The sequence below is a fragment of the Asterias amurensis genome, chromosome 8 (assembly GCF_032118995.1).
Source record: "Asterias amurensis chromosome 8, ASM3211899v1".
In the NCBI taxonomy this organism is placed as follows: domain Eukaryota; kingdom Metazoa; phylum Echinodermata; class Asteroidea; order Forcipulatida; family Asteriidae; genus Asterias; species Asterias amurensis.
In genome coordinates, this window is record NC_092655.1 from 16575146 (window position 1) to 16602859 (window position 27714).

The 27714-nt window shown below is 38.2% G+C and overlaps 2 protein-coding genes across 5 annotated transcripts in view; one reads left to right on the forward strand and one right to left on the reverse strand.

Annotated features, from left to right (window-relative positions):
- Positions 1 to 336: 336 nt before the first annotated feature.
- LOC139940411 (ornithine aminotransferase, mitochondrial-like) overlaps positions 337 to 27714 on the forward strand; it is a 53108-nt gene continuing 25730 nt past the window's right edge. The window contains exons 1-2 of one of the 2 annotated variants that reach the window (XM_071936644.1): positions 337 to 668; positions 8135 to 8359. The gene's annotated coding sequence lies outside the window, so the exon portion shown is untranslated. Of the gene's footprint in view, positions 669 to 8132; positions 8360 to 27714 lie in introns of those variants that run through there. The other variant, XM_071936645.1, reaches the window with a different exon arrangement.
- LOC139940409 (uncharacterized) lies at positions 2125 to 27068 on the reverse strand. Of its 3 annotated transcripts, XM_071936640.1 has the most exons (12): positions 26793 to 27068; positions 19198 to 19346; positions 18112 to 18258; positions 17070 to 17173; positions 15601 to 15799; positions 13835 to 14009; positions 12048 to 12624; positions 11270 to 11371; positions 9269 to 9407; positions 8107 to 8205; positions 6826 to 6969; positions 2125 to 4630 (listed from the first exon to the last, which is right to left on the reverse strand). In XM_071936640.1, exons 2-12 carry the CDS (start codon positions 19285 to 19287, stop codon positions 4493 to 4495), a joined length of 1914 nt encoding a protein of 637 aa, XP_071792741.1. In that variant the 5' UTR covers positions 19288 to 19346; positions 26793 to 27068; the 3' UTR covers positions 2125 to 4492. The 3 variants fall into 3 exon arrangements, with proteins under 3 accessions (XP_071792741.1, XP_071792743.1, XP_071792742.1); XM_071936642.1 differs by lacking the exon at positions 19198 to 19346; XM_071936641.1 differs by lacking the exon at positions 11270 to 11371.

Consider the following 27714-nt stretch of genomic DNA (forward strand, 5'->3'; position numbering starts at 1 on the left):
CCAATCCTATTTCGGTAAACCAATCAAAAACCGTTCCAGAAAACATAAGAATTAAGAGCGAAACGCTACATGGACTGTATAAGACCGATTTGGATGCACATTCTTTCAATAACAACTAAACCAAAGTCTCATCGCTATCGGTTGTGGTGTGAGAGCCTTGCAGTGTCTCACACACGGAGTGTGTACCAGAGTTCTGGATCTGGATATATACGTTAACGTTGGTTGCCTATGCAGGATTGGTGCTCAAACAGTAGAAATACAAGTGCCTCTAGGCTAATAAACAAGGGCCTGAAGAAAACGAGTGCTATACGTGTATTTTGATAAGTGAACGGTGGCAATGCACCTTTGCAAGACTTTAGACAATGGGTGCAAGTAAAAACAGCTTCCACTGCTCAAAGATTAGGAGGAAAACAAGAGACTTATCCCAGGGAAAACCCACGCAGTCAAGTAGGGACTGAAAACACAATCCTATAGTACCCCTGGTGGGATTCGAACCAGGGTCCCAGAGGTGGAAGGCGAGGCAAGACACCAATATACGCCAACCTGACTGAAATCGAGAGCTGCATGGACTGTGAAACGTTTTGGATGCACATTCACATTCTTTCAAAAACAACAACAACCCAAACACCCGGTTCTACACAGGTTCGGATACAACCTCAACTATTATGGTGAGTTTTGCCGCAAAAATCAAGATGTTCGTTTGATTTCTAATTTTTCTGACCTCGTTAAAATAATGCATTTACCACCAATGACTCGAATGGTTTTTGTTTTACATTCTTGCCAATTTTGACCAGCTTTTATGACAGTCTTTGGGAAAGCGTGCACACTACAGGCCATACGTGTTTTTACAAAATCGGCAACCAGGGCCCAATGAGGTGCTAAACACAAAACTAAGCAAAATTCGACATTAGCACTTATCACACTGTGGTTCATTTCACAAAGATAGTCATAACTTGGGACTTTTAAGTCCTATAGAGTAGAGTTATAATAACTCTACTCTATAGGACTTAAAAGTCCTAAAAGTTAAAACAACTTATTGGCTAGTCCTAAGTTAGGACGCGTAACTCGTCCTTGCTTGCCAAGTTTTACTTATTTTTGCCCGTAGTTTTATGAAAGTCTTTGGGAAAGCATGGACCACGGGGCGGTTGCGTTTTGACATTTGTTTTTAGGGCCCAATTTTCATACTATCAATCAGGCAAACTATCCAATGGCATAGGCTTATTTTAGTGTCATCTGTGACCGGTTGCCTGCAAATTTGCTTTTTCTGTATGTTTTCACTCTATGTTATCCTTGTTCACTTGATTGCTTCTGTTGCACAAGTAAAGGGCCTATAATAATTATGTGCGTTTTTTTATGTAGGTTGTGTTGTCATTTAGCCCCCGCGAAAGACTCTGCTGCCATGGGGTAGAACTAACAGATAGCTCACTAACTGAATTATGCAAATTTTGCTAAAGCACAAATTTATCAAGCAATTGGCATGGTACAACATTTTGCTATCATATATGACCTGGGCCCAATTTCATAAAGCCTGTAAGCACCAAAACTTGCTAAGCATAGAATAGAAGAAAACAGATACAACTATTGTTTACAATAATTATTAAGTTTGCATTATTGTGGCTAGTGCCCCACTCAATTTTTGCTCAGCAAAGAAATTTGCCTAGCAGTAGTCTATGACAGCTTTATGAAACAGGGCCCTGTTAAAGGGTCTATGTACTTTAAAAACACAGTAAGGTTTACATTAAACTTTACACAGTTTGAAGATAATGATAGTAGAATGCTTCCGTGAAAAAATATTACTTGGTGAGGTGCTGTGGTTTTTGAGAATGAGTAAAACAATGTCCTTAAAATAATTTTCGTCTCAGTGATCGTGAGACGAAAATTATTTAAGCATATAAAAACGTATTTTCATGACATTGTCTTACTCATTTCTCAAAAACTACTGCACCTCAGCAACTAATATTTGAAGGGAAGCTTTCTACTATCATTACCTTCAAACGGTGCAAGTTTGATGTAAATCTGTGGACATTGTGCTTTGTGTAACAAAAAGTACCCAAATCAACAAACAAAATGAATTGACAAATTGCAAAACAGCTGGGATACGCTTCTTTCTGCTTTTATTTCCTTTATTAATATTTATTACATTAGTTTACAGCAGCAATTAGCATCTGAAAGCACACAACTTTGTGTGACAAGGGTGTTTTTTCTTTCATTATTACGACCGATTGAGCTCAAATTTTCACAGGTTTGTTATTTTGTACATATGTTGAGATACACCAAGTGAGAAGACTGGTCTTTGACAATTACCAATATGTATCCAGTGTTGTTGATGCTTCAAACCTTTCGCTGTATTTTCTTGCCGAAATCGGAAGGGAAAATGCCACACTGTTTGATGGCGTATGTTTTAGACTGTTTTTTTCTCCATTTTGAGTATAGGAATATTTATTTTAAATTTTTAATTACTGCTGGAAAAAGCTTGACGATATAAAACAAAAAACGATATACATTTATATTCATAAACTAGTCACCAATTGTTTCTGAAATAGAAACTTCGATTGGCTATATTTTCCCCGCTTTTTCCAGGATCCTTCCGTTAATCCCTTTCCCCTCTCTTTTTCTATATTTTTTATGGATATGTATTTGTTTGTACTTGTTTGTACTTGTTTGTACTTGTTTTATGCCTCTGAAGAAGGTCCGGTTCGGATCGAAAGCTAAGGCCCTATTAATTATATATTCATTAACTAAAATATAAAAAACAAACACTTTGAAAGCATTGAAATAAAACAAAATTTACATTTTGAAAGCTTTTACCATCATTCGTATAACACTTCGAACTTTTCTTACAGAGACAGTGCGCAATGTCGTACATGGTTTAATTTCCCAAACAGTAACTGTTGCAGTTAGACGGTTTGCTAATCTCTCAAACAGTAACTGCCGCATAGGCGGTTTAACAATCTCCCAATCAGTAACTGCCGCATAGGCGGTTTAACAATCTCCCAATCAGTAACTGCCACATAGGTGGTTTAACAACCTCCCAGACGGTTTAACAATCTCTCAATCAGTAACTCCCGCATAGACGGTTTATCAACATACCAATCAGTAACTACCGGAGAGACGTTTCACAATCTCCCACTCATCAGTAACTGCCGCATAGACGGCTTAACAATCTCCCAAATCAGTAACTGTGTAAGCTACACTAAGCTTGTTAAATATTTGTCTAAGTAACAAAGGCTTGCTTTGTTTTAATGATACTCACAGTATATATTTAGTTTGCGGTAACACCGTGTGTGTATCTACTTGCCAGGTAGAGTTTGGTGGGAAAAATGTTCCTGCTTTTTAACTACTACCGGGCGGAAGGTATAGACCTAACAGATACCTCCGGTCATCTACTGACACCAGACTACTTGCCATCCCCAAAACACGCACCACTACTGGGGAAAAAAGCTTCCATGCTGCTGCCCCCAAACTCTGGAATGATTTACCTCACAGCATCCGCCACTCTAGCTCATTAGCAGCCTTCAAGAAATCTCTCAAAACCCACTTGTTCAACTGATTTGCTTGCTTTTATTTATTCTTTGCTTTTTGTTTATTTTGTGTGTACAGCGCTGTGGTACTTTCCCCTGTTAGTAAGAGCCCTTTATAAAATACCTTGTATTATTATTATTTGTGGACAATTATTGGCTGGGACTACTATACAGGATCGTTATTAACTGCACTACCGCGGAGTGAGTTCTTAAATTGGTCTCAATGTTTCGACTAGCTTGCTTTATAACACCCCTTGCAAGTATTCTGCCTGCTCATTGGTTTAGAGCGCGTCACATGACATGTCTTAGTTTTGCTAGACGACGGCCGTGTGATAATGCGTCGGTTTGCCATGCGCTAGTCCGAAGACTAGCACATGGCGTGCAGTACCCAGACGTCCGTTGCGTGTACGAGGATGATAAATTAATAGTCTGTAACCATTTCGGATTGCACGACACTACATGCAGCACAGTAAGTAAAAGTGTTTGCAATCTGTATTCGCGTCGTCCGTGGATTGTAGCATTCAGGTCTGTAACTTAATAATAATAGTACAGTATTTAGAAATGTTTGGGGTGTTATAAAACAAATATTGACTGCTTTTACTCGTGCAATGGTTAAAAACTATGACTCCCTCGGTGATCCCCGTAGCGTTCTATTTTCCCTCGGCTTCGCCTCGGGAAAATAGAACGCTCCGTGGATCACCTCGGGAGTCATAGTTTTAACCATAGCACTCGAAGCAGTCAATATTTGTATACTAGTCATCAAAGCATATTTATTACAAAATAGTACAGTCAAAATAAGTATTTACATCCACAAATCTTTGCTAATGCAATGGTCTCGAGAGAAGACGAGATGAGTGTGTCAGGAATAGCTTCACGCTGATTGAAGTTTCAAGACACTGATGGGTTATTATACGCGAAAAGTGTGTCTGTTGAGATTATCTCAAGTTATATACCCTTAAGCAGTTGTAATGTTACGTGCACCCTGATCCAACAAAGTACTCGTGGAAAAACTTGACTTTCTGGAGTTCTGCTTTGAGTCTTTTGACGAAGTCATCCGGTTGAATAGTCAATGTCATTTCTAGACCAGCGCTGGCCATTCGGTTCTTCACCTTTAAAACAAACCACACATATAAATTTGTTTCAATTATTGTTTTCACAGTGCAATCAGACATAATGAAATGTGATTGCACTAAATCTCATAGAGAATCAAGGGAACACTCAGTGCCTATGGGCCTTGTCACCGGACGGGGCAACTTTTGCGGGCAAATCATGGAGTGCCTTAGGGAAGGTACACTATTGGTAATTGTCAAAGACCAGTCTTCTCACTTGGTGTATCTCAACATATGCATTAAATAACAAACCTGTGAACATTTTAGCTCAATTGGTGGTCGAAGTTGCGAGATAATAATGAAAGAAAAAACGCCCTTGTCACTGGGAAGTTGTGTGCTTTCAGGTAGGAATAAAAGACTTCTAGCTAGAACTTAGAAGTCTTTTATTATTTTAGTGAGAACTTACCGCTATTTCAAAATCTATGCTACTTCAGAGGGAGCCGTTTCTCACAATGTTTTATACTATCAACAGCTCTGAAATGCTCGTTACCAAGTCAGTTTGTAAGTTGATATATGTTTTGAGTAATTACCAAACGTGTACCTTCCCTTTAAAGGCAGTGGACACTATTGGTAATTGTCAAAGACTAGTCTTCACAGTTGGTGTATCTCAACATATGCATAAAATAACAAACCTGTGAAAATTTGAGCTCAATAGGTCATCGAACTTGCAAAATAATAATGGAAAAAAAAGACCCCTGTCACACGAAGTTGTGTGCGTTTAGATGCTTGATTTCGAGACCTCAAGTTCTAAATCTGAGGTCTCGAAATCAGATTCGTGGAAAATTATTTCTCTCTCGAAAACAATGGCACTTCAGAGGGAGCCGTTTCTCACAATGTTTTATACCATCAACCTCTCCCCATTATACTCGTCACCAAGAAAAGTTTTATGCTAATAGTTATTTTGAGTAATTACCAATAGTGTCTACTGCCTTTAATAGTGTAATTATATTTCACCACTTGGGGCACAAGTCGTGAAAGTTGCTGTAAATATGCCTGTTGTGACAACAGTGTTGTCTCAATATTCGCGACTTGAAGCACACGCCGTGAATTGCGTCATTAGATGGCGTCAAAATCTATGTTCGATGTCCCTTCAGGGCCAGCGTACTTTAAGATCTGAAATATCAGGTTATGAATTTATTAAAGGGGGTACTTTTTACACAATCTCCACAGATTTACACTAAAGATAATGATAGAATAAAGCTTCCCTTAAAATATTACTTGCTGAGGTGCTGGTTTTTTTTTAGAAATGAGTAAAACAATGTCAGTTTCAAATTGTTTTAGTCTCAGTTTTAGCATGTAAAAACGTATTTACCAGTTATTGTATTTTACTTCAACATTCATAACTGGTTAATACGTTTTTACACGCAAAATAATTTTCGTTTCAGTGAGAGTGAGACGAACATTTTTTTTGTGGCTTGTTTTTTTCCTTCTCATTTCTCAAAAACGCAAGTTCTATCATTGTCTTAAAACTGAGTAAGTTTAAAGGAACGTTACAGAATTGGTAGGAAACAACAATCGTGAAGATCGGATAAATAATTTAACTTTGCGTTTGGAGTTTATCGCTCAGTGAGCGTTTTATTCATTTTTGTTTTTGCATCGATGCATGGCAAATTGTGTAATCGGTTTTTCACTATTTCCTCGTGACCCAGATATCCGATCTATCTCGAACTTCTACAGGTTTGTCAGTATATGTTTATGGTGGATTACATAAATTGCTTACACTGCCAGCAACTGTTTTGTTAGCAAAACCAATTCTGTAATGTGGACATTATGTTTTGTGTTAAAAAAAAAAGTACCCCGATCCTATATTTAATAACAGTAACAATAAGAGCAAATACTAACTATTGCTTATTTAATTTGAAAACTCATTATTGTAACTGTTTTATTTACATTGTATTCTTTTAAAGAGGCCAGACCTTGCACAAGCTTAGGCTTCTTGTCTGAGACCTCCCCATACCTCTGTTAAATAGTTTTCCCTTATATTTTACTAATAGACGGTGCAGCTGTCTTGAATTTCTCACATTGATATCAATGTAACCAAACCGAGGCTAGAAGAAAAAATAGTCTGGTTCCTATTAGCAAAGTTATTATTAGCATTCATTATTGTTATTCGATACGAGGAACATGACCAAGATGGAGGCGGCATGATAAAAAATTAATGGAAAGAAACCTGAAACCTGAAACAAAACACTAACCTCGTCTTTCTTGCCGAGGAGGGAGACTGGTTCTCCGTCGATCTCAGTGATGATCCAATCGCATAGCCTCTCACTTAATGCCCCCGGGGCACGAGGTGTCATTTTGGCATCTGATGCGGGTCCACATGTGGAGACTTGAACCACCTGAATAATGCACGTCACAAAACAGCCGTCAACATCAGTCATAAAATAGCAGTAGGCCGACCTTTGTCACAACTGATGTTACAGATTACAAACTTTAGAGGCTAATGTCTCACCATGGTCTCACAAACTTACCAGTAAACATACTGTTCTTAGAAATAATTGTATGCGCACAATAAAAAGCAATAACAATTTAACCCAAACGCTTTTTAAATGTAGGCAATAATTTACCGATTGTCCAGTTTAACCAAACATACTATTATATTTATAGGACATACAGCTTTATACTTAAAGCCACTGGACACTATTGGTAATTGTCAAAGACCAGTCTTCTCACTTGGTGTATCTCAACTTGTGCATAAAATAACAAACCTGTGAACATTTTAGCTCAATTGTTGGTCGAAGTTGCGAGATAATAATGAAAGAAAAAACACGAGATGTCAAAATCTAATTCTGTGGTCTCGAAATCAAACTCATGGAAAAATACTTCTTTCTCAAGAACTACGTTACTTCAGAGGGAGCTGTTTCTCACAATGTTTTATACTATCAACAGCTCCCCATTTCATGCTCGTTACCAAAATAAGGTTTTATGGCAAAAATTATTTTGAGTAATTACCAATAAAGTCCACTGCCTTTAAAGGTACTGTGTCGTCGTGATCAAAGCAGGCTTGTGACTATAATGGGTGGGTTCGATTAGCTTCCCTGGGTCGTCCCCGCGGTGCTCACTCGGGTGAACCCCTGAAAAGAGCTAATCGAACGATCACACTCGCCCTCTCGTGGTGACGGCATGCACCTCAGGTCACCCCAAGCAGTCCCAAGTGACCCACTCCACAAGCAGGGCACTGGGGGCTGACCCGGGTGAGCCCCGTCAAAGCCATTCGAACGTACCGGGGCAGATCGGGGTCGACCCAGGAAAGCTAAACGAACGCACCCAATGTATTTCTAAATTCTCACTCTGTTACTGCACACGAGCTCACTCCCCATCATCAGCGCGTGATGTTTGTGGGTGTCAGTTCATTGTATGTTTTTGTCAACGTAAGGTTTTTTGTGTATTGGTTTCAATAAAACCAAATGATCACTGGCGGGTACTAAAATCTTGACAAGAGTTTAAGCCAGAATCAACAAAGCTCTTTAACTTACCCTATTTCCTTCAACTTCAACTCCCCAGTTTTCTTCTGTAGTCAACCTATGCAGATGGCGGACTTTAGCGTGTGGCAAGCGGCGAATGACGAGTGCAATCTGAGTGGAACCAAACACATACTTAGTGAGGTGATGTAACTCTAAAAAGATCCATCCAGAGTCAGAATTGACCCCTAGAAGGATAAAAAAAGGAGATATCTTCGGATCATATCCGCGTGACCTGCTTAACGAATCGTACTGACCAGGGATTTCGGTGAGTAATATATTTTGATTAACCCGGTTTCATTTTGACCTGAAATGCACTCTGACAACACCTGGGTCAAAATTGACTCTGTTCCGGGTCCTGTGGGGCCTGACCCATTTCTTGGTGATTATGCCCCGGAATAAGTGTCAAAAGCACCCATAGAAATGGTTTATTGACACAGTGTCCGGATCAAAGTCCCTCTTATATCAATTTCTGGGTCAGGCTAATCCAGAAAAGACTACAGGCCCCCTATATAATAAAACCAACACTGTTATTTCCATTAATAAGTACCTTTAATAAGATAAAACAAAACTGTTGAAAAAAAATCTTACAAAACAGCTAAGGATAAATCAAAAGCCTACAAATGACTGTGATTGCGTTCAAACGTAACTCGGGGAAGTACTGAGTATATACAGGGCTAGCATCGGTGTGTATGGGTGAAACCAATAAATATTCCTAATCGCCAATGCAAATGTAACATCTTTTAAGCCTATATCATGACGTTAACACGGCACCATTCGAAATTGACTTGATAAATGCATGGAAGTATAAAGCACACTTCGGTACAATTAAAAAAAAAGCTGCAAGCAAATAGGAAGTGTTGGGAGCTTAATTTATTATTTATTTTTATTTATTTTTATTCTTCGGACAAAAAAAAAAGCAAAACAATAAAACAAGCACAGGCCGTCCAGGGAAGGGCAAAAGTCCAAAAACTGTCACCAAAAAAAGATGTGCTCTCCCAGACCAAGCTCATAAAAAATACACAATATATACTATACATTAAACATTCTTAAATTGTAGTAAAAGTTTAAACAAAAGATGGCAAGTAAAAAGCAATAACACAAACACCATCCGTCTGTGCGAAATGGCAGTAAGAGTTCATGAATGAAATGATTTATTGTAGGCCTATATACTAACCTGTTCGTTAGCTGATGTGGTAAATAGTGTGTTTGCAATGACCGGGTCGACAACAATCTGTTCGTTAATCTGCCGAAGTTGGTCGCCAACATGAAGTTTTTTATTCAGTTCAGAACATCCTGATTTCCACCCGGCAATCCTGAAACAAAGACAATAATTTATTTATTTGTTTTGTGTTTGTAATTGTATTTATTTAATTATTTATTTATTTATTTATTTTTTTGACTATTTTTTATAGATTCGTTTCTTAAACAGGACACATAGATTAGCTCGGAAGCTGTTTACACAATGTTTTGGTAAAAAGGAATAAAAAAAATAAAGAAACAAGCAACAGCAAAAAAAAGTAACAAAACAAATAACAAAAGAAACACAAACAAAGTGGAAAACACTCTGGAATAAGGAAACAATACAAGTGCTATAATCATAGAATATCTAAAATACACATTCAATATACATCTTTTGAATATATCAATAGAGGAGACATTCTGAGTTTGAGTTTAAAGGCAGTGGACACTATTGGTAATTACTCAAAATAATCATTAGCATAAAACCTAACTTGGTAACGAGTAGTATAAAACATTGTGTGAAACGGCTCCCTCTGAAGTGATGTAGTTTTCGAAAAGAAGTGATTTTCCACGAATTTTATTTTAAAACCTTAGATTTAGAATTTGAGGCCACGAAATCAAGCATTATGAAAGCACACAACTTCGTGTGACAAGGGTGTTTTTTTTTTCTTCATTATTATCTTCGCCGACCAACTGAGCTCAAATTTTCACAGGTTTGGTTTTGTATGCAAATATTGAGGTACACCAAGTGAGAAGACTGGTCTTTGACTGTAACCAATAGTGTCCAGTGGATTTAAAGCAATAGCACATAATCATAACACGGGGATTGTTTAAGCATTCAATATTTGGATTTGGAGAAAAAACATCGAACGAATCTGCGTTCCTTGTATTGTGGTATTGAAGCAACCCAGTAATGTTTTTTTTTTAATTCAAGTGTATTTAGTACAAAGAGTATCGTAATACCTTTTTTTGAAATCTGCATAAATATGTAATTTTTTGTTACGGAAAGTTTCAAACCTGAGTATTTGGATGAAATTGTGTAGGAGGAAAATATAAATGGAAACTTATTTCTATAAAGTAAGGTTTGCGGTTGTGGTAACACAATGATAATATCTAAATGAGTTGGGGTGGTTCTGAAAAAAGGCCGTAGGTTTGAACTCGACGTTTCAGTATGGTCTGAACGTCTTCTCGAGAAAACTTATTGTTGTCACATATAAAACTTTCACAAAAAGGTAATTTGAAGATCATGATAGTGTTTTGTAACCAATACATACTGAGTGTGGGCCGAACTAGTGCACTGGACACCTTTGGTGTATCTCAACATATGCATACAAGAACAAACCTGTGAAAGTTGCGAGAGAAGTTGGAAGAAACACAATCATTGTCGCACAATTTGTGTGCTTTCAGATTCTTGAATTCGAGACCTCAGCTGAGGTCTCGAATTCAATCCAAAAGTTTCAGTGAGAAACCTTCGTAGCCTTCGTTCAAGCAGCGCCTTGCAACTTACTGTCCCCCGCACCAATCACTCTTGGGGAGATCGATCCTTTTCACATGCTGCTCCCAAACTCTGGAACAATCTACCCCTTGAAATTCGTCAGTCTTCTTCATTGACTGTATTTAAATCCTGCTTAAAAATCCACCTGTTTTCCTCACGTTTTTGCGATTAATTTGTTGTTCTTTTCATTCTTTTCTTTTTGTCAGTGCGCCATGAGCGTCAGTCATGGCGGATACCGGCGCCTTATAAATTTCCATTATTATTAGTATTATTATTATGACTTCTTTCTCAAAAACTATCTCACTTCAGAAGGAACCGTTTCTAAACATTTGTTATACTATCCACATCTCTCCGTTGCTCGTTACCAAGTAAGTTGTTATGCTAAGCATTATTTTGTAAAGTACTTATCAATATGTGGGGCACTGCTATCATTTTGCTTACCACACAAAATCACCAATCCGCACGAGTGCCAGCATGTCCTTCAAATCGTCCCTATGCAAGTCGACGCGGAAATTTGTGTGGCTAATCTCCCAACGCAGTGTACTGTGAGAAGGACAAGAATATTGAGTTCAAAAACAAAAGTTTGACTTATCAAACAAAAATACTAGTGGGTTCAAATCCCACCCGAGTAATATGCTCGTGATTTTTCTTCACAGACCTCGGGTAAGTACTGAGTATACACTGCTAACACACTTGGGTACTTGGGTAAAATACAAAATGAATATTCTGTATCCCCGATGCAAATTTAACATCTATTAAATCGTTTGCAGTACCCGCTGCTAAAACATAGGATTCGAACTGCCTCTAGCTATCGGGCAATCTCGGTGGTCTAGTTGGTATGACACTGCTCTAGAATTGCAATGGTCATCGGTTCGAATCCGCCCGAGTAATAGTAAGCCTGTGATTTTGTTCACAGAACTTGGGTAAGCATTGAGTATAAATACAGTGCTAACATCGGTGTGAAAATTCTAAATCTAAGGTCTCGAAATCAAATTCGTGGAAAATGACTTCTTTCTCGACAACTATGTCACTTCAGAGGGAGCTGTCTCTCACAATGTTTTATACTGTCAACCTCTCCCCGTTACTCGTTTGATGCTAATAATTATTTTGAGCAATTACCAATAGTGTCCACTGCCTTTAATATGTCTTGAGCGTCTATAGGTGACAGATATGTACGCTAAATAAAACTCTATTTAACTTGATGTAGGCATTGACTTACTTGAAATCGAATGTATCTCCTGTTAGCGGTGATGGCAGTGGTCTGTTACTCAGGTTCAAGCACACTAGGTTCGAATGTGATCCAGCTTTTCTCATCATGACTGGCGACGCAGGAGGCGATGCGGTATTACCCAGTAGACCACCCCGTGGCCGGTGCATGAGATTGAGAGGCTGAGGCAACGAAATCTTCCTCCTGGCTGCCTCGGAGTCATCGAACAAATGAGGGAACTGTCGGGTGAAGGATTGGGAAGGCACATGTACATCCGGCGGATTGATTGTAAGGACAATCTCGGCATCGTGAGACTGGTGGTTCTTCGCCTCGGAGAAACCCACAAAAGAGTGCTTTGGTGACTGCCTTGGCGAGCTCGGTTGGGTGTGTGAAGCACCGGGAAAGGTTCCGTGTCTGGCGTGTATCCGTGGTTCTCTGGGCGGCAGTTCTGGAGGAGGAGCAGGGTGCGGGTGGGGGAGATTGGCGTAGATTTCCCTGACGCTTACCAGGTGCTCGTGTCGCATCGCGTTCTCCGCCATCCACTTCGATTGGTCTTGTACGTTATGGATATTGACGTACAGGTCGGGATCTGCAAAGAAAACCTTGCTAGCTTTAAATTGTCTGGACTGTTTGTAATACTGTTTGTATTAGGTGACTATAATAGCAGATTTTGTTTTGAGCCTTCTATATAATAATACATGTCCTTTCAGGAATATAGTTCCTACTTGGGAGTGCTATCTTCCACAAGACATCAATAATCATTGACGGTTCAACGCACACGCTTACTCAGGGAACCATAACCTACAAGCCTTGATTGAATGATTGATATAAAGGCATTATACAATTTCATTGCAGAGCGATCGACAATTGTAACTGACCATAGTCTTTATACTCGCACGCTTCCTTTTCAGAAAAACTTTATGCAAGAACCAAAAATCTGCGAAAAAAGAACTGGTTGTGACAAACGGTGCCACTTCAAAACGTTAAAAAAACATCAAACAAAAGTTCGCATATGCCACAGACAATGCACAAGATCATTAACTGGCGTGTCACTTAATATTCCCAAGTAAAGCTATGTTTCGTGCAATTTTATACGTGAAAGCTCATATAACGTTTTAGAAGCTATAATATTCGTGTTTAATATAATTTTCCGGTAAAATCTGCCAAACTCTTCCTAAGCTATGATTATTCTTAGGACTTATGACGAGCTAGGTTCCGTAACCATAGACGTAACGAAGCATTGAAATCGACTGCAGTGCCTTAAAGACACTTGGGTCGATTTCACATAGAGTTAGGACTAGTCCTAACTTAGGACTAGTCCTACGAGATATACAAATTGCATGGATAGTCCTAAGTTAGGACGAGTAACTAGTCCTAACTCGAGATAAGACTAGTCCTAACTCTTTGTGAAATCCACCCCTGGACACTATTGGTAATTGTCAAGGACCAGTCTTCTCACTTGGTGTATCTCAACATATGCGTAAAATAACAAACCTGTAAACTCAATTGGTCGTCGAAGAAAAAGAAAAAAAAACTACCCTTGTCACAACGAAGTTGTGTGCTTGCAGATGCTTAATTTCGAGATGTCAAAATCTAATTCTAAGGTCTCGAAATCAAATTCGTGGAAAATTACTTCTTTCTGAAAAACTACGTCACTTCAGAGGGAGCCGTTTCTCACAATGTTTTATACTCTCAACAGCTCACCATTACTCCTAACCAAGTAATATTTTATGCTAATAATTAATTTGAGTAATTACCAATAGTTTCCACTGCCTTTAAAAGCTCATAAGTTCACTTACTGCTTGATCCTTCCAGCGTTACATGTGCCCGTGTACAACAGTTATGACTAACAGTTTCAGCGCTTGGTCGTTTCTTTATGGAAGGCTCTTCATAATGTGATGAGGAACCCTCTTCAGCTGATGGTGTTTGCCCTTGGTTGTCGGAGAAAGAACGATCTCTTGACATGATATGCTTCTGTTATAAAAACAAAAGGAACAAACAAAAACAGACGTTTAAAACTTGCTCTCCCAAACCCATCTCTTCCAGAACAGTAAATTGGCTTTAGTTTTGTACATTGTTTTTGTATTAAAGACAGTGTTTTGTACTATCAACCTCTCCCCATTACTCGTTACCAAGTAAGGTGTTATGCTTAAAAAATATTTTGAGTAATTACCAATAGTGTCCATTGCCTTTAAGAGTTGATGTTGTTGATATGTTGCTGCTTATTATCTTCTATTTTGTATTTTTCCCGCGCCATGAGCGTCAAAACGTGACGGATGCCGACGCGATAATATAAGAGTTCTTGGCGTTCTGTTTTATTGTATTGTATATAAATGAGCAAACGAGCTTGCCATGTATTGGTAAAGTTGGGTTCTTTCATTGTAGAACCATCGTTGAAAAGATTAAGTTCTGATAAGGAACTCGGTGTTATTGGTTTACATATTATGGAAAGCACACTTGCTTGCAGAATTCCTCAGGCTTGCGTGTAGCAGTGATTGAGTTCACTTATATGGGTCTTTGTTCACTACCAGAAATAATATCTTAACAATAATACCCACACAGTTTTGTGTTGGTTTAATTTCAATGTATTGTCTGATGATTGTCATAAAGGAAGCACACAAACTTGTCATTCTGGGAAGCGATTAAAGATGCAAAACATTAAATATTGTTTGGTAGCTTTGCAAGGTGTGGATAAATAGAAAGAAACTATAAATAAATTACAGCAAACTTGCGGGTTCAACCGTGTGTAAATCTCTTTTGTGGGAGTGTTGTCACTGAAAAGGGCCGGTTTGGTCTCAACTTTTCGACCATTATACTCTGCTCGTCTTCAGGAGAATATTGTTTTAATGAAGTTACCTCACATTTGTTGCTTTAGTACAAACAGCTTGCTGTCCAGTTTTGACTTGTACCATAGTGCACTTGACTGAGATTGCGGTACATGGTTTCACGCGTGGCCCAGCCGCAGTGCGGTAATCTTCGAAGCAGCAATTGTTTGTTTGTTGTTTGTTTGTTTGTTTGTTTGTTTGTTTGTTTGTTTGTTTGTTTGTTTGTTTGTTTGTTTGTTTGTTTGTTTGTTTGTTTGTTTGTTTGTTTGTTTGTTTGTTTGTTTGTTTGTTTGTTTGTTTGTTTGTTTGTTTGTTTGTTTGTTTGTTTGTTTGTTTGTTTGTTTGTTTGTTTGTTTGTTTGTTTGTTTGTTTGTTTGTTTGTTTGTTTGTTTAGATGATCTTTCTATCAAGGGAACTCGGCAAACTCCCACAAGGGGATATAAACACCAAGCTGGCAACAACCAATCTCTCTCACAAACATTGGTTTAACGTCTATGATTATGAATTACACAAATCAAGAAATTGTGATTCAGTATCTAGGCGACGATATTTATTCTAAGTCATTGTGAAATCAGCGGTTAGCTGGGGGATTCGAACCCACAACCTTGTGATTGCAAGTCCTACAGTCTAACCACTTGACCACGGTGACGTTCCATTGTTATGGAAAAGAAGATGAAGAAGAAGATGAAGAAGATAAAGAAGAAGAAGAGGAAGAATAAGAAGAAGAAGAAGAACCTTACTTGAGACACTTCGGTCAAGTCAGCAGACTTTACTGCTGATCGTTCCATGGTCCCGTTCGGCCTCTGCGAGGGTGGTTGCTGGTGACTGCCGTGAGATGAGTCCATTGATGTTGGTGATTGTGGAAGACCATGAATCTCTTTCCAACCCAGGCGGACGAACACACCATTTAATGCTCTACACCAGTTGTCTAAGTCTTCCCTGAAAACAAAATTGTTTTGTAATGAAAGGTACTTCTTGTAATACTTACGTGTATTAGTGCTTATATTCGTCACCCAGTGACACTCAAGACGCCTCAACATTCAGTATTTTCCTGCAAGGTATAATAGTGCTCGTATCTGCCACTCAGTGACACTCAAGACGCCTCAACATTCAGTATTTTCCTGCAAGGTATAACAGTGCTCGTATCTGCCACTCAGTGACACTCAAGACGCCTCAACATTCAGTATTTTCTTGCAAGGTATAATAGTGCTCATATCTGCCACTCAGTGACACTCAAGACGTTTCAACTTCCAACTTGTATCTTGATTGACATAATAAAAACAACATCCTCTTGCTGAGAGGTGTGGGGAATTTTTTCAAAACTGATACTATGGACGTTAGGAAAATGGTTTTGGGGTGTTTCGGCTTGAAAGGTGAATAACCCGACGGGCCCAGGGACTCCCCACATTAAATTGATCAAAGGATTGCAGCTCAAGAGTCAATGAATAATTTTCCTTTATATACTGTAAAAAGCTGTGAGACTGCTATGTAATTTGTGTGTATTTTTGAATATTTTAGCATGTTGCACTATATTCATTGGGAGCTTATTTAGTGTGGTGCACCCTTAGCAATAGTCGTAGTCGTAGCTGTACAGCCACCACCTTGGACCTCTTTTCGAATCCTCGGCTTCGGCTTTTGATTCGGCTTCGGCTCTGCATGCTCTCGTCTAAAGCCATGCTCTCGTATGACGCCCTGTGAGCGCGATATTGTCGAAACAGCCGCGGGGTCAAGCTATAATTATCGAAGTCTTATAGCGCACGTATCTACCAAACAAAGTACTCAGTATATACAAACTTTCAGAAAGATAGGTTATTGCAGTGATGAATTCTGAGACCCAATTATTTAGCACCTTATAAGGGTTTACAAGGTGCTACGGCGCATTAAGCAGCCACAACCAGGAACACCGGGGCGAACCCCTTCTCTTTTCGATAAGCGCACTGAGTTCTTTTGCATGCGTTACACAACACATGGGACCAACGGCTTTACGTCCCATCCGAAGGACAAAGCAATGATTAAGTGTCTTGCTCAAGGACACAGTGTCACGGCTGGGGATTCGAACCCACACTCTGCTAAACAGAAACACTAGAGTTTGAATTCGGTGCTCTTAACCGCTCGGCCCAGAAGACCTCCACACAGCCTGAGCCGAATCTGGAGCCGAAACCGTTATATCGAAAAGGGCAATTGGTACGGCTTCAGTCTGGTTCAATACCTTCTATCGGCTTCCAGATAATATGCCACTTGTTTATCCTTGAGAATACACAGCACACTGGATTCCTTATGTTTCTTGACAGCAGGGAAATACATGGTATGAACCTGTTAAAAAAAAAAAAAAAAAAAAGGAATTGGTAGGGTGAGTCAAATAGAATTTGACTGTGACTTGTGGTTAATAAAACAACAAAAGCAACAAAAAGCACTGACACTTAAAATCCCAGTGAAAAACATATCAAACAAGCATCTGTTCCAGCTTATCTGAAGAAGAAAAATAATAAAACAAGTTGATCATTTTCTTTCTAAAGAAGTCATGCTTGTTTACTGAAAGCACTCATGTTGTTTGTAGCTGTGAATCTATAAATTTTAGTACACAGCTAAAATGCTTATTTCACATTTGTTTTGTTAAGTATAGTCAGTGGCAAAATGGGTACCTTTATTTTTTTATTTTTTTTTAAGACACAACTTCTTTTAGGAATTATTAATGTCTTTCATTTTTGTCTTCTAATAAGCAGGAGCGAGTGCTTGTTAATTCTTTTTGGTTCAACCTGTAGTCAACAGCAATAACATCAAGCAAACAAACAGACAAACAAACAAACAAAACAACTGCATGACGATGATAAAGAAAATTATAGTAGCGTAAATTGTATAAACAATTGTATCATTGTTGTTGTTTTTTGTAGTTTGTTTTTAGCACAAAAAAAAATTCACGGGCATATTAATCGGGTTGGATTCGAACCAACGACCTTTGTAATTCTAAAGCGGTGTCATACCAACTAGACCACCGAGATTTCCCCCGGTGGCTAGAGGCAGTTCGAATCCCATGTTTTAGCAGCGGGTACTGCAAACGATTTACTTGCATCGGGGATAAAAAATATTCACTATGGGTTTTGTTTCCAAGTGGAAAGAAAGTTGTGACGAAAAGTGATTTTTTGGTGTCAAGTCAATGTTTTCTTGGAAATGTCCTGATGTATTAATTCAGCAACAGTTATTTTGTATAAGTTGTTTGCGTAAAACGTTAAAAAACGCAATTTGTGACGTACCTCCGAGTCTTTCGTCAGGACTATCTGTTCCACATTCTTTACAAGGTGTCCACTAGGTGACGTGAAGTCGTTAGCGTGCTTGTAGCCACTAAGTGTCAGCAGATGACGTTTAAGACACCGTAAAACGAAATAGCGGCGGTATTTGTCCTATGAAGGAACGATGATCCGAGTTTATTTTAAAATGTTGCAACCAATTAATGCTTTAAAGACACTGGTCACTATTGGTTAGTGTCAAAGACCAGTCTTCTCACTTGTTGTATCTCAACATGTGCATAAAATAACAAACAAAGTTGAACTCAATTGGTCGTCGAAGTTGCGAGATGTTACAAAAAACACCCTTGTCACATGAAGTTGTGTGCTTTTAGATGCTAGATTTCGAGGTCTCGAAATCAAATTCAAATATTTTAGTGGAAAATTACTTCTTCCTAAAAACTAACGTTACAAGAGGTAGCTGTTTCTCAAAATGTGTTATACTATCAACAGCTCTCCATTGCTTTTTAGCGAGTACATTTTATACTAACAATTATTTTGAGTAATTACCAATAGTGTCTAGTGCCTTTGAACGTGTTCTGTATACCACGAGTATAAAAGGCAGTGGACACTATTGGTAATTGTCAAAGACTAGCCTTCACAGTTGGCGTATCTCAACATATGCATAAAATAACACACCTGTGAAAATTTGAGCTCAATCGATCATCGAACTTGCGAGATAATAACGAAAGAAAAAAACACCCTTGTCACACGAAGTTGTGTGCATTTAGATGGTTGATTTCGAGACCTCAAGTTCTAAATCTGAGGTCTCGAAATCAAATTCATGGAAAATTACTTCTTTCTCGAAACTATGGCACTTCAGAGGGAGCCGTTTGTAACAATGTGTCATACCATCAACCTCTCCCCATTACTTGTCACCAAGAAAGGTTTTATGCTAATAATTATTTTGAGTAACTACCAAGAGTGTCCACTGCTTTTAAATCGTTTTATGGAAGATCCATGTTTAAAAGCACTGTTAATTTTTTTTTTTTTTTTTTTTAAATCATATTTTGAAAACAGTGGTGAGTTATACCATCTTAAAGGAAGGGTTTATACCTTGAACGAAATGTGGGTGCCGCCCTTCTTCTGGTATCCGACAGTGAGGTAGCCATTGTAGATGTGTTCAGCATCATCAGATGTGTTCATCTTAAGATCTTCTTCTGTGGTTGTCTAATTGTAGGGGAATGTTGATAATGGAGGCACACCTGCCGATGACGTAAAACAACGAAATGTACTTTATGGCATTAATACGCAACACTCAGTGGCTAGGCAGACACTGGGCACTCTCGGTAATTGTCAAAGACCAGTCTTCTCACTCGGTGTATCTCAACATATGCATAAAATAACAAACCCACGTGCAAATTTGAGCTCAAATGGTCGTCGTTGCGAGATACTAATAGGGACTTTTCGTTTTCGACGACGAATGGTTCTGCGACGGTTGTTAAGCTAAACGTTGTCGTTTTCAGCACAACGAAGATTCATCCTAAGCACTGTGGACAGTCGTAGAAATTGAGGGACGACCGTCCTCAAAGCCAACGCATGCGCAGATGACGCCAAATGTCATCTTTACCGTCGCAGAACCATCCGTCGCGGAAAACAAAAAGTCCCAAATAATGAAAGAGAAAACACGAAGATGCTTGACTTCGAGACCTCACAATCTAATGAGGTCTCTAAATCAAATTTGTGGACAATTACATCGATATTGAAAACTACGTTAATTCAGAGGGAGCCGTTTATCACAATGTATTATACTATCAACAGCTTCCCACTACGTCAACAAGTATAAGGTTTTATGCTAATATTTATGTTGAGTAATTACCAACAGAAAGTGTCCACTGTTTAAAAACATTTTGACAAATTCCTGGGTCATTGACTAATAATGCTATATATTTTTTGGCCGATTTGACCAACAAATTTGATTTGGAATTTTAAATAGCTATTTTTATAGAATCAGGAAGTTATAAGCTTTATCTAATGTAATATATTGCCACGAATACAATCTGCCAGTGGTACGTGGTAGGTTAAATATAAGAACTAAGCATTGTTATCGGGATCCGATCTCAGCCGATCAGCATGTACAAAAAAAAATCGTTTTGAAACAGCATTATTTGTTGTAAAAATGTGTTCGTTCAAAGAAAATATTGTCATAAATCATTCGTTGGCCAAACAATAGGCCATTCAGCTTTGGGGAAAACAAATCATAAACAACAGGTGCGTTTTACTTAATATAATAATACAAATATTTTGCTTTGAAGACCACTCTTTTTCAATAAACCCAGTTTACCAGTAGGCCCAAAATGTATTGCAAAAGCAAATTGCTTGAAACCCATACAAATTGAACTAACTACCTTATAGGTCTGAGCAGACGTAATCTGATCATTATAAAACAAAAAAATCCTGTTTTTTTTTTGTATTACAGGAATTAGGTGATGGGTTTGCCAATACAAACACATCCGTGACGTATGAGCATTGAGAAAACAAAATAACATCCCTTAAAACAAAATTAACATGTGTTAAAACCAAAACAGCACAATAACTACAGAAAAGAAAGTAGCACTTTGTGGGAAACCTACAATTTTGCTTTACACTTTTGCTTTACACTATTGTTCTTCAAAGATGCGCCTTATTTTATTTTAGGGTTACTATAATTTACTTTCTACAGAAAAGAAAGTAGCACTTCGTGGGAAACCTACATTTTTGCTTTACAATTTTGCTGTACACTATTGTGCTTCAAAGAAGTGCTTTATTTTATTTTAGGGTTACTATATTTTACTTTCATATTACACCTGTCATTTGTGAAACCAGTGCATTATTTTTTGTTTGTTTTTATAGCAGTTCGGGTGCTCCACTACAGGAGGGTCTTACCTCCTCTGGCTGCAGCCTCCATTTGTACTTAATTTAAATTTATAACAGTATTTATTTACTTGAAATCATCATTGTTGTATTTTTTGTTGTACAAATGGAAATAAAACATCAAAAACAAACAAACAAACATTTAGAAGAAAAAGAAACCTGATGTTATTCTGAGCAGACATATAAAATTGTTATCTGAACCCCTTTTAACGGAATTATGAAAAGTGACGAGTTTGTATACACACAAACATCCGTGACGTATTAGCATTGAGAAAACCAAATAACCTCTCCGCTGTCAAATTAACGTCTGTTAAAACAAAAACAACACAATAAGAAAAGATGTGGGAAATCTACTTTTAGAAAAATAAAAAAAACTGACAACAATAGTTCTGAGCAGACATCTAAAATATTATCTTAAAATATAAAATCAAAAACCCTGATTTATTAGGAGGAAAGTGATGGGTTTGCGTACACGCAAACATCAGTGACGTATGAGCATTTAGAAAACCAAATAACCTCTCCGATGCCAAATAAACATCTGTAAAAATAAAAACAACAAGATAAATTGAAAAAGAAAGTAGCACTTCGTAGGAAGCCGATTTTTCATAGAAGAAGAGAAAACGGACAATAGTAGTTCTGAGCAGACGTATAAATTGTTATCTGAACATATCAAATTTAAATCCCTGTTTTTCTTCTTTCAGGAATTATGAAAAGTAATGAGTTTGCATAAATAATATACACAAACATCAGTGACGTATGAGCATTTAGAAAACCAAATAACCTCTCCGATGCCAAATTAACATCTGGTAAAATACAAACCATACAGAAAAGAAAGTAGAACTTCGTGGAAAACCCCCCTGACATTAACAGTTCTGGCCAGACGTATACAATATTATCTATACATATAAAATCTAAAATCCTGTGGTTAACGTTTTTACAGGAATTAGAAAAGTGATGAGTTTACAAACACATAAACATTCTTGTATGAACATTGAGCCAACCAAATAATATCATCCACAATGCAAATTTAGCACCTGTTAAAGGGTCTGGGTACTTGTTGTAGGACACAAAACACCAATGTCCACAGATTTACATTAACTCACACCGTTTGAAGATAATGATGGTGGAAAGCTTCCCTTTAGAGGTATGGTTATAATTTATACCATAACTGTTAATTCGTGTTACATGCTTAAACCGAGACGAAAATTATTTATATGACATTGTTCTTCTCTGTACTCTAAAACTACAGCACCTCAGCATAGCAAGTAATATTTTAAGGTGCGCTTTCTACTATCATTATCTACAAACGGTGTAAGTTTGCGGACATTTCGGTTTTTTTTTTGTTACAACAAGTGACACAAACCCTTTAAAGGCAGTGGACACTATTGGTAATTACTCAAAGTAATTATTAGCGTAAAACCTTTCTTGGTGACGAGTAATGGGGGAGAGGTTGATGGTATAAAACATTGTGAGAAATGGCTCCCTCTTAAGTGCCATAGTTTTCGAGAAAGAAGTAATTTTCGACGAATTTGATTTCGAGACTTGTTCGAGACCTCAAGTTCAAGTCTCGAAATCATCTACCTTAACGCACACAACTTCGTGTGACAAGGGTATTTTTTCTTTCATTATTATCTCGCACCTTCGATGACCGATTGAGCTTAAATTTTCACAGGTTTGTTATTTTATGCATGTGTTGAGATACACCAACTGTGAACACTAGTCTTTGACAATTACCAATAGTGTCCACTGCTTTTAAAACAAAAACAACAATTAACACAAAAATGAAAGCAACACTTCGTAGGAAACCTTCTTTTATAACAAAAACAAAAGCAATAAAATTATTTTCAATCATCGTGTGTTCTGTAAACCTATTTTGAAGAAAACAGTTCAGTTCAGCTAATTGGGGTTATTTTTAATCGTTCTTTTGTTTGTGAAATGCGGTATCAAAGGATGTACGGTGGGCGTCATTGATGGTACTATGCTCAAGGTTTTCGAGGAAACTCTAAACAGGAGCGAAAACGAAACAATATTATTTCGAGTGGAAGCCCTTCACAGAGAGCTAATAATATCTGCTATCATGAACGTAATTATATTGGGTTTTGTTCATCGTTACAAAGGCGATTATACGTGTGCCTACTGTCTACTGATATATGAAACTGTAAAGAAATTCTAAATTTGCCGTCTGTGTAATCAGTCCTTTCCATTATATGACAAAAAAAGCTCTCTTCTCAGTCCATCAGCCATTTACTTAACTAATATCTATAGTTTCAAGGCACTTGAAACTATTGGTTATCACTCAAAATAATTGTTAGCATACCAATTGACTTGGTAAACGAGCAATGCAGAGCTGTTGCTAGTATACAAATATTGACTGCTTCGAGTGCTATGGTTAAAACTATGACTCCCGAGGTGATGGAGCGTACTATTTTCCCGAGGCGAAGCCGAGGGAAAATAGAACGCCACGGGGATCACCGAGGGAGTCATAGTTCTAACCATTGCACGAGTAAAAGCAGTCAATATTTGTTTTATAACACCCCAAACATTTCTAAATACTGTACTATTATTATTAAGTTACAGACCTGAATGCTACAATCAACGGACGACGCGAACACAGATTGCAAGAACTTTTACTGCTGCATGTTGTGTCGTGCAATCCGAAATGGTTACAGACTATTAATTTATAATCCTCGTATACGCAAAGGACGTCTGGGTACTGCACGCCGTGTGCTAGTCTTCGGACTAGCGCACGGCAAACCGACGCACTATCACACGGCCGTGGTCTAGCAAAACTAAGACATGTCATGTGACGCGCTCTAACCCAATGAGCAGCAGAATACTTGTAAGGGGTGTTATATTAAACATTGTGAGAAACGGCTTCCTCTTGCAAAAGTTACGTAGTTTTTGAAAAAGAGGTACTTTCTCATCACCCAAATACTAAAATACTTCAGGCCTGAAGCCTTTAATATGCGTCTGAAAGAACACTTGTTCAACAAAGTGTTTTTTCTTCTTTCATTATTCCCTGGCAACTTCGACGACCGATTGAGCTCAAATTTTTCGCATGTTTGTTATTTTATGCATATGTTGAGATACAGCAAGTGAGAAGTCTGGTCTTTGACAATATACAAAATGCGCCCAATGCCTTTTGGTTCTGTGTTCCTATACCTGTCTGTATATCTCCACACTATGGTTTAATCTGATAAAGGGTGCGTTCGTTTAGCTTCCCTGAGTCGAACCCGGTGTGTGGCAGGTTTTTCCCCCAAGACAAACGTGGGTATATCTGCACATATTCGTCCTATAGAAAAGAAAAACTCCACACACCGGGGTCGACCCGGGGAAGCTAATCGAACGCACCCTTTTGTTTTCATGGTGGTCATGTTGGTCTACGTATAGATCCCCGTCCCACCCCTATTATTACTCCGGTATTTTGCTCATCTGTGAAACATGTTTTACTTCAAATTTATTTCCAAGACAAGTAGTAAATAAAATTTACTTGACCTGCATTAAATAAAATATCCATGTATTTGTTCTACTTGTTATTACGGATGTTCACATTTAACATTACATGCAGTTTGCAACACCCATGGGAAGTGCCGCAGCTGCATTTTACTTAGACTTGATTCAAGTCCCAATCTCGTGCCATCACCAGAAACCTATTGTTTTGTCGATGCTCTGCATTCCCCAACCTGTTTCGCGCGCTCGGCAGGACCACAGTTTGGAGGCGGATATTATGCTTGGGGACCTCTCGCACGAGAATGAGACTTGAATCAAGACTACATTATTTTTGTTATGTGCAGTTATGACCTTACCGCGACACTGTTCAACAATGTAATGCCTATCCCATGCCCACCACGGTGTGACAGAAACTTTGAACAATATAACTCTGGAAGGGAAAATACCTTTCATTGTTATTGTAGGTTGCCGTATATAAACACAATTCATTACATAGAATGCACAGCCCCGGTCCCAATCCAGTCCAATGCTCACATTGATAGGCCTATATGAATACTATACTAGACTATCCGGCGTAAAAGCTAATAAGCCTAAGTATATAATTATTATATTATTTTCTTGTAAATTGATGTTGGAAACTGACTTGGAAAATTATACATTTTTTTATAGAATGTTCTCGTAATGAAATACATATCACACAGGCTCAAACAAGTGTTAACCAAAATAGAAACCGGTGTTTTCTTTTAACAGACGAAGAAGGAATTCCATGTTCCAATAGTACAATTTGATGTGTTAATTTGTTTAATTAACAAATCTGCAAACGAAGTAAGCCTTCGGTTTATATTGACCACACGTGCCCCCTAAAAACGGTGGGCCCCGTGCTTTCAAAACTTAATAAATACACAAATACAGTGGGTGTCAATAAATAAATCAAAATATACATAAATATATACAACAAAAATATTCAAAAATTGATTTAGTTTTCCAGAGAGATTTACACATAATTTTTGCTCTTTGCTGTTTTTTGTTCTTCTATAATAAAAACTTGGCCGAGTAGCAGTAAAGCGGTTTATAACTTTTTGTTTTTTTACCCTAAGGGCCTACACCATTGAACACTCATTCCCGAGGTTTGTGAAAAACAATCGACATGAAATTACTCTGGCGCATTCGAACCCACGACTTTGCATTGCAAGAGCAGATATCAACTATACCACTATAATAATGTCTAACCACTTACATTGCTCTAACAATGCAAAGGCCGTGGGTTTGAACCCCACTGGGAGTGATTTACTTGGGGATTTTCTTCACAGAAAACTGTGACAAGTACTGAGTATGCAATGCTCAATGCACATCGGTGGCAGGGTAACACAAAACTGTATTGTAAGGTTTGTACCCTTTTGTAAACCCCTTTGATTACCCCTCCCCCCCCCCCCCTCCTCACCAACTCTCATCACATAATACAGAAATAAACAGTTATACAAAATAACAAACAAACACATGTCCAAAACAATTACACACAACTAAAAGTTTTTTTGTGCCGGTCTGCCACTGTACATCATATGGCGTAGTGGTACGTATCAGACACATGGAATAGAAGTGGAAAATCACCATTTTGTATCGGCACTCTATCGAACGCCCCCCCCCCCCCCCCCCCCTCTCTGACCCTATGTTATATATACGACATTCGTGATATCTGAAAAGACGAGTCTTAATAGACGCATAGCATGGAATAAAAACTGACATGAATGTTTCCATCCAGTCGGCATCGAAGTATAGCGAACACTTTTTTCCAACGGTTGTCAAAGTTAAAGACACTGGGCACTATTGGTAATTGTCAAAGACCAGTCTTCTCACTTGGTGTATCTCAACATATCCATAAATTAACAAACCTGTAAAAACTTGGGCTCAATCAGTCGTCGAAGTTGCGAGATAATAATGAAATAAGAAACACCCTTGTCACACGAAGTTGTGCTCTTAAATGCTTGATTTCGAGGCCTCAAAATCTAATTCTGAGGTCTCGCCGTGGAAAACTACTTCTTTCTCGAAAACTACATTGCTTCAGAGGGAGCCGTTTTACACTATCAACAGCTCCCCATATGTAGTCATTACCAATTAAGGTTTTATGGCAACATTTATTTTGAGTAATTGCCAATAGTGTCCACTGCCTTTAACTCTGTACGCAATTCTTCTGATAACGATGAGGCATTAAATCGTAACTTACCTTTTTTGATCGATCAGTGCAAAGCGTTATAACCTAATAATATGAACATGTAAATCGGCAACCCTGTAAATCCGCCAGTGGTCGTTATTGGCTTTAGAATATCATTCACATTATGCACTGAACTTACCTTTTGAAGTTATCACTCGGTTCTGTTTGTTTCCATTGGTTCTAAAAACGCAAACAACTGCTCTTCAGCTATAACTGGTGAGGAATATTCCAAAGCTGTCTGTCTGGCTCTTTGATATATTTATTATTTCCTTATACACTTTCTAGAAATAAACTCATGAATAAGTGCCCTACGTATGCGGATGTTGAACTACCGTTTGGCCAAGCCGAACGGATACGGAAAAGCGGTAGATTTAGAACGGGTTACAGCCCAACAATTGTGTTGTTCCTCCTTGTGCCAAACTGCTCGTTGAAATACCTGCGTTAGAAGGTCACAGCGTATACACGATTTTCCAATGCAGAACTTCCGTCATGCCATTGAACTAGTTTCATTTTTGGTTCTCGCATGAATAGTCGAACACAAAACAACCCTCTCATTCAACGGGAAATTACCATTATTCACTGTAAAATTCCATGACACCCCTCGGCTTTTTGCACAATACCATATCTATAGATATTCTGACGAACATATTTTTTGGTTGGCACGAACAATAATGTCGCAGCCAGTATACTATTTTGTTTACCTATAGTTAAAGGCAGTGGACACTATTATTGGTAATTTACTCAAAATAATTATTAGCATAAAAACTTTCTTGGTGACGAGTAATGGGGAGAGGTTGATGGTATAAAACATTGTGAGAAACGGCTCCCCCTGAAGTGCCATTATAGTTTTCGAGAAGGAAGTAATTCTCCATGAATTTGATTTCGAGACCTCAGATTTAGAACTTGAGGTCTCGAAATCAACCATCTAGACGCACACAACTTCGTGTGACGAGGGTGTTTTTCTTTCATTATTATCTCGCCACTTCGATGACCGATTGAGCTCAAATTTTCACAGGTTAGTTATTTTATGTATATGTTGAGACACACCAAATGTGAAGGCT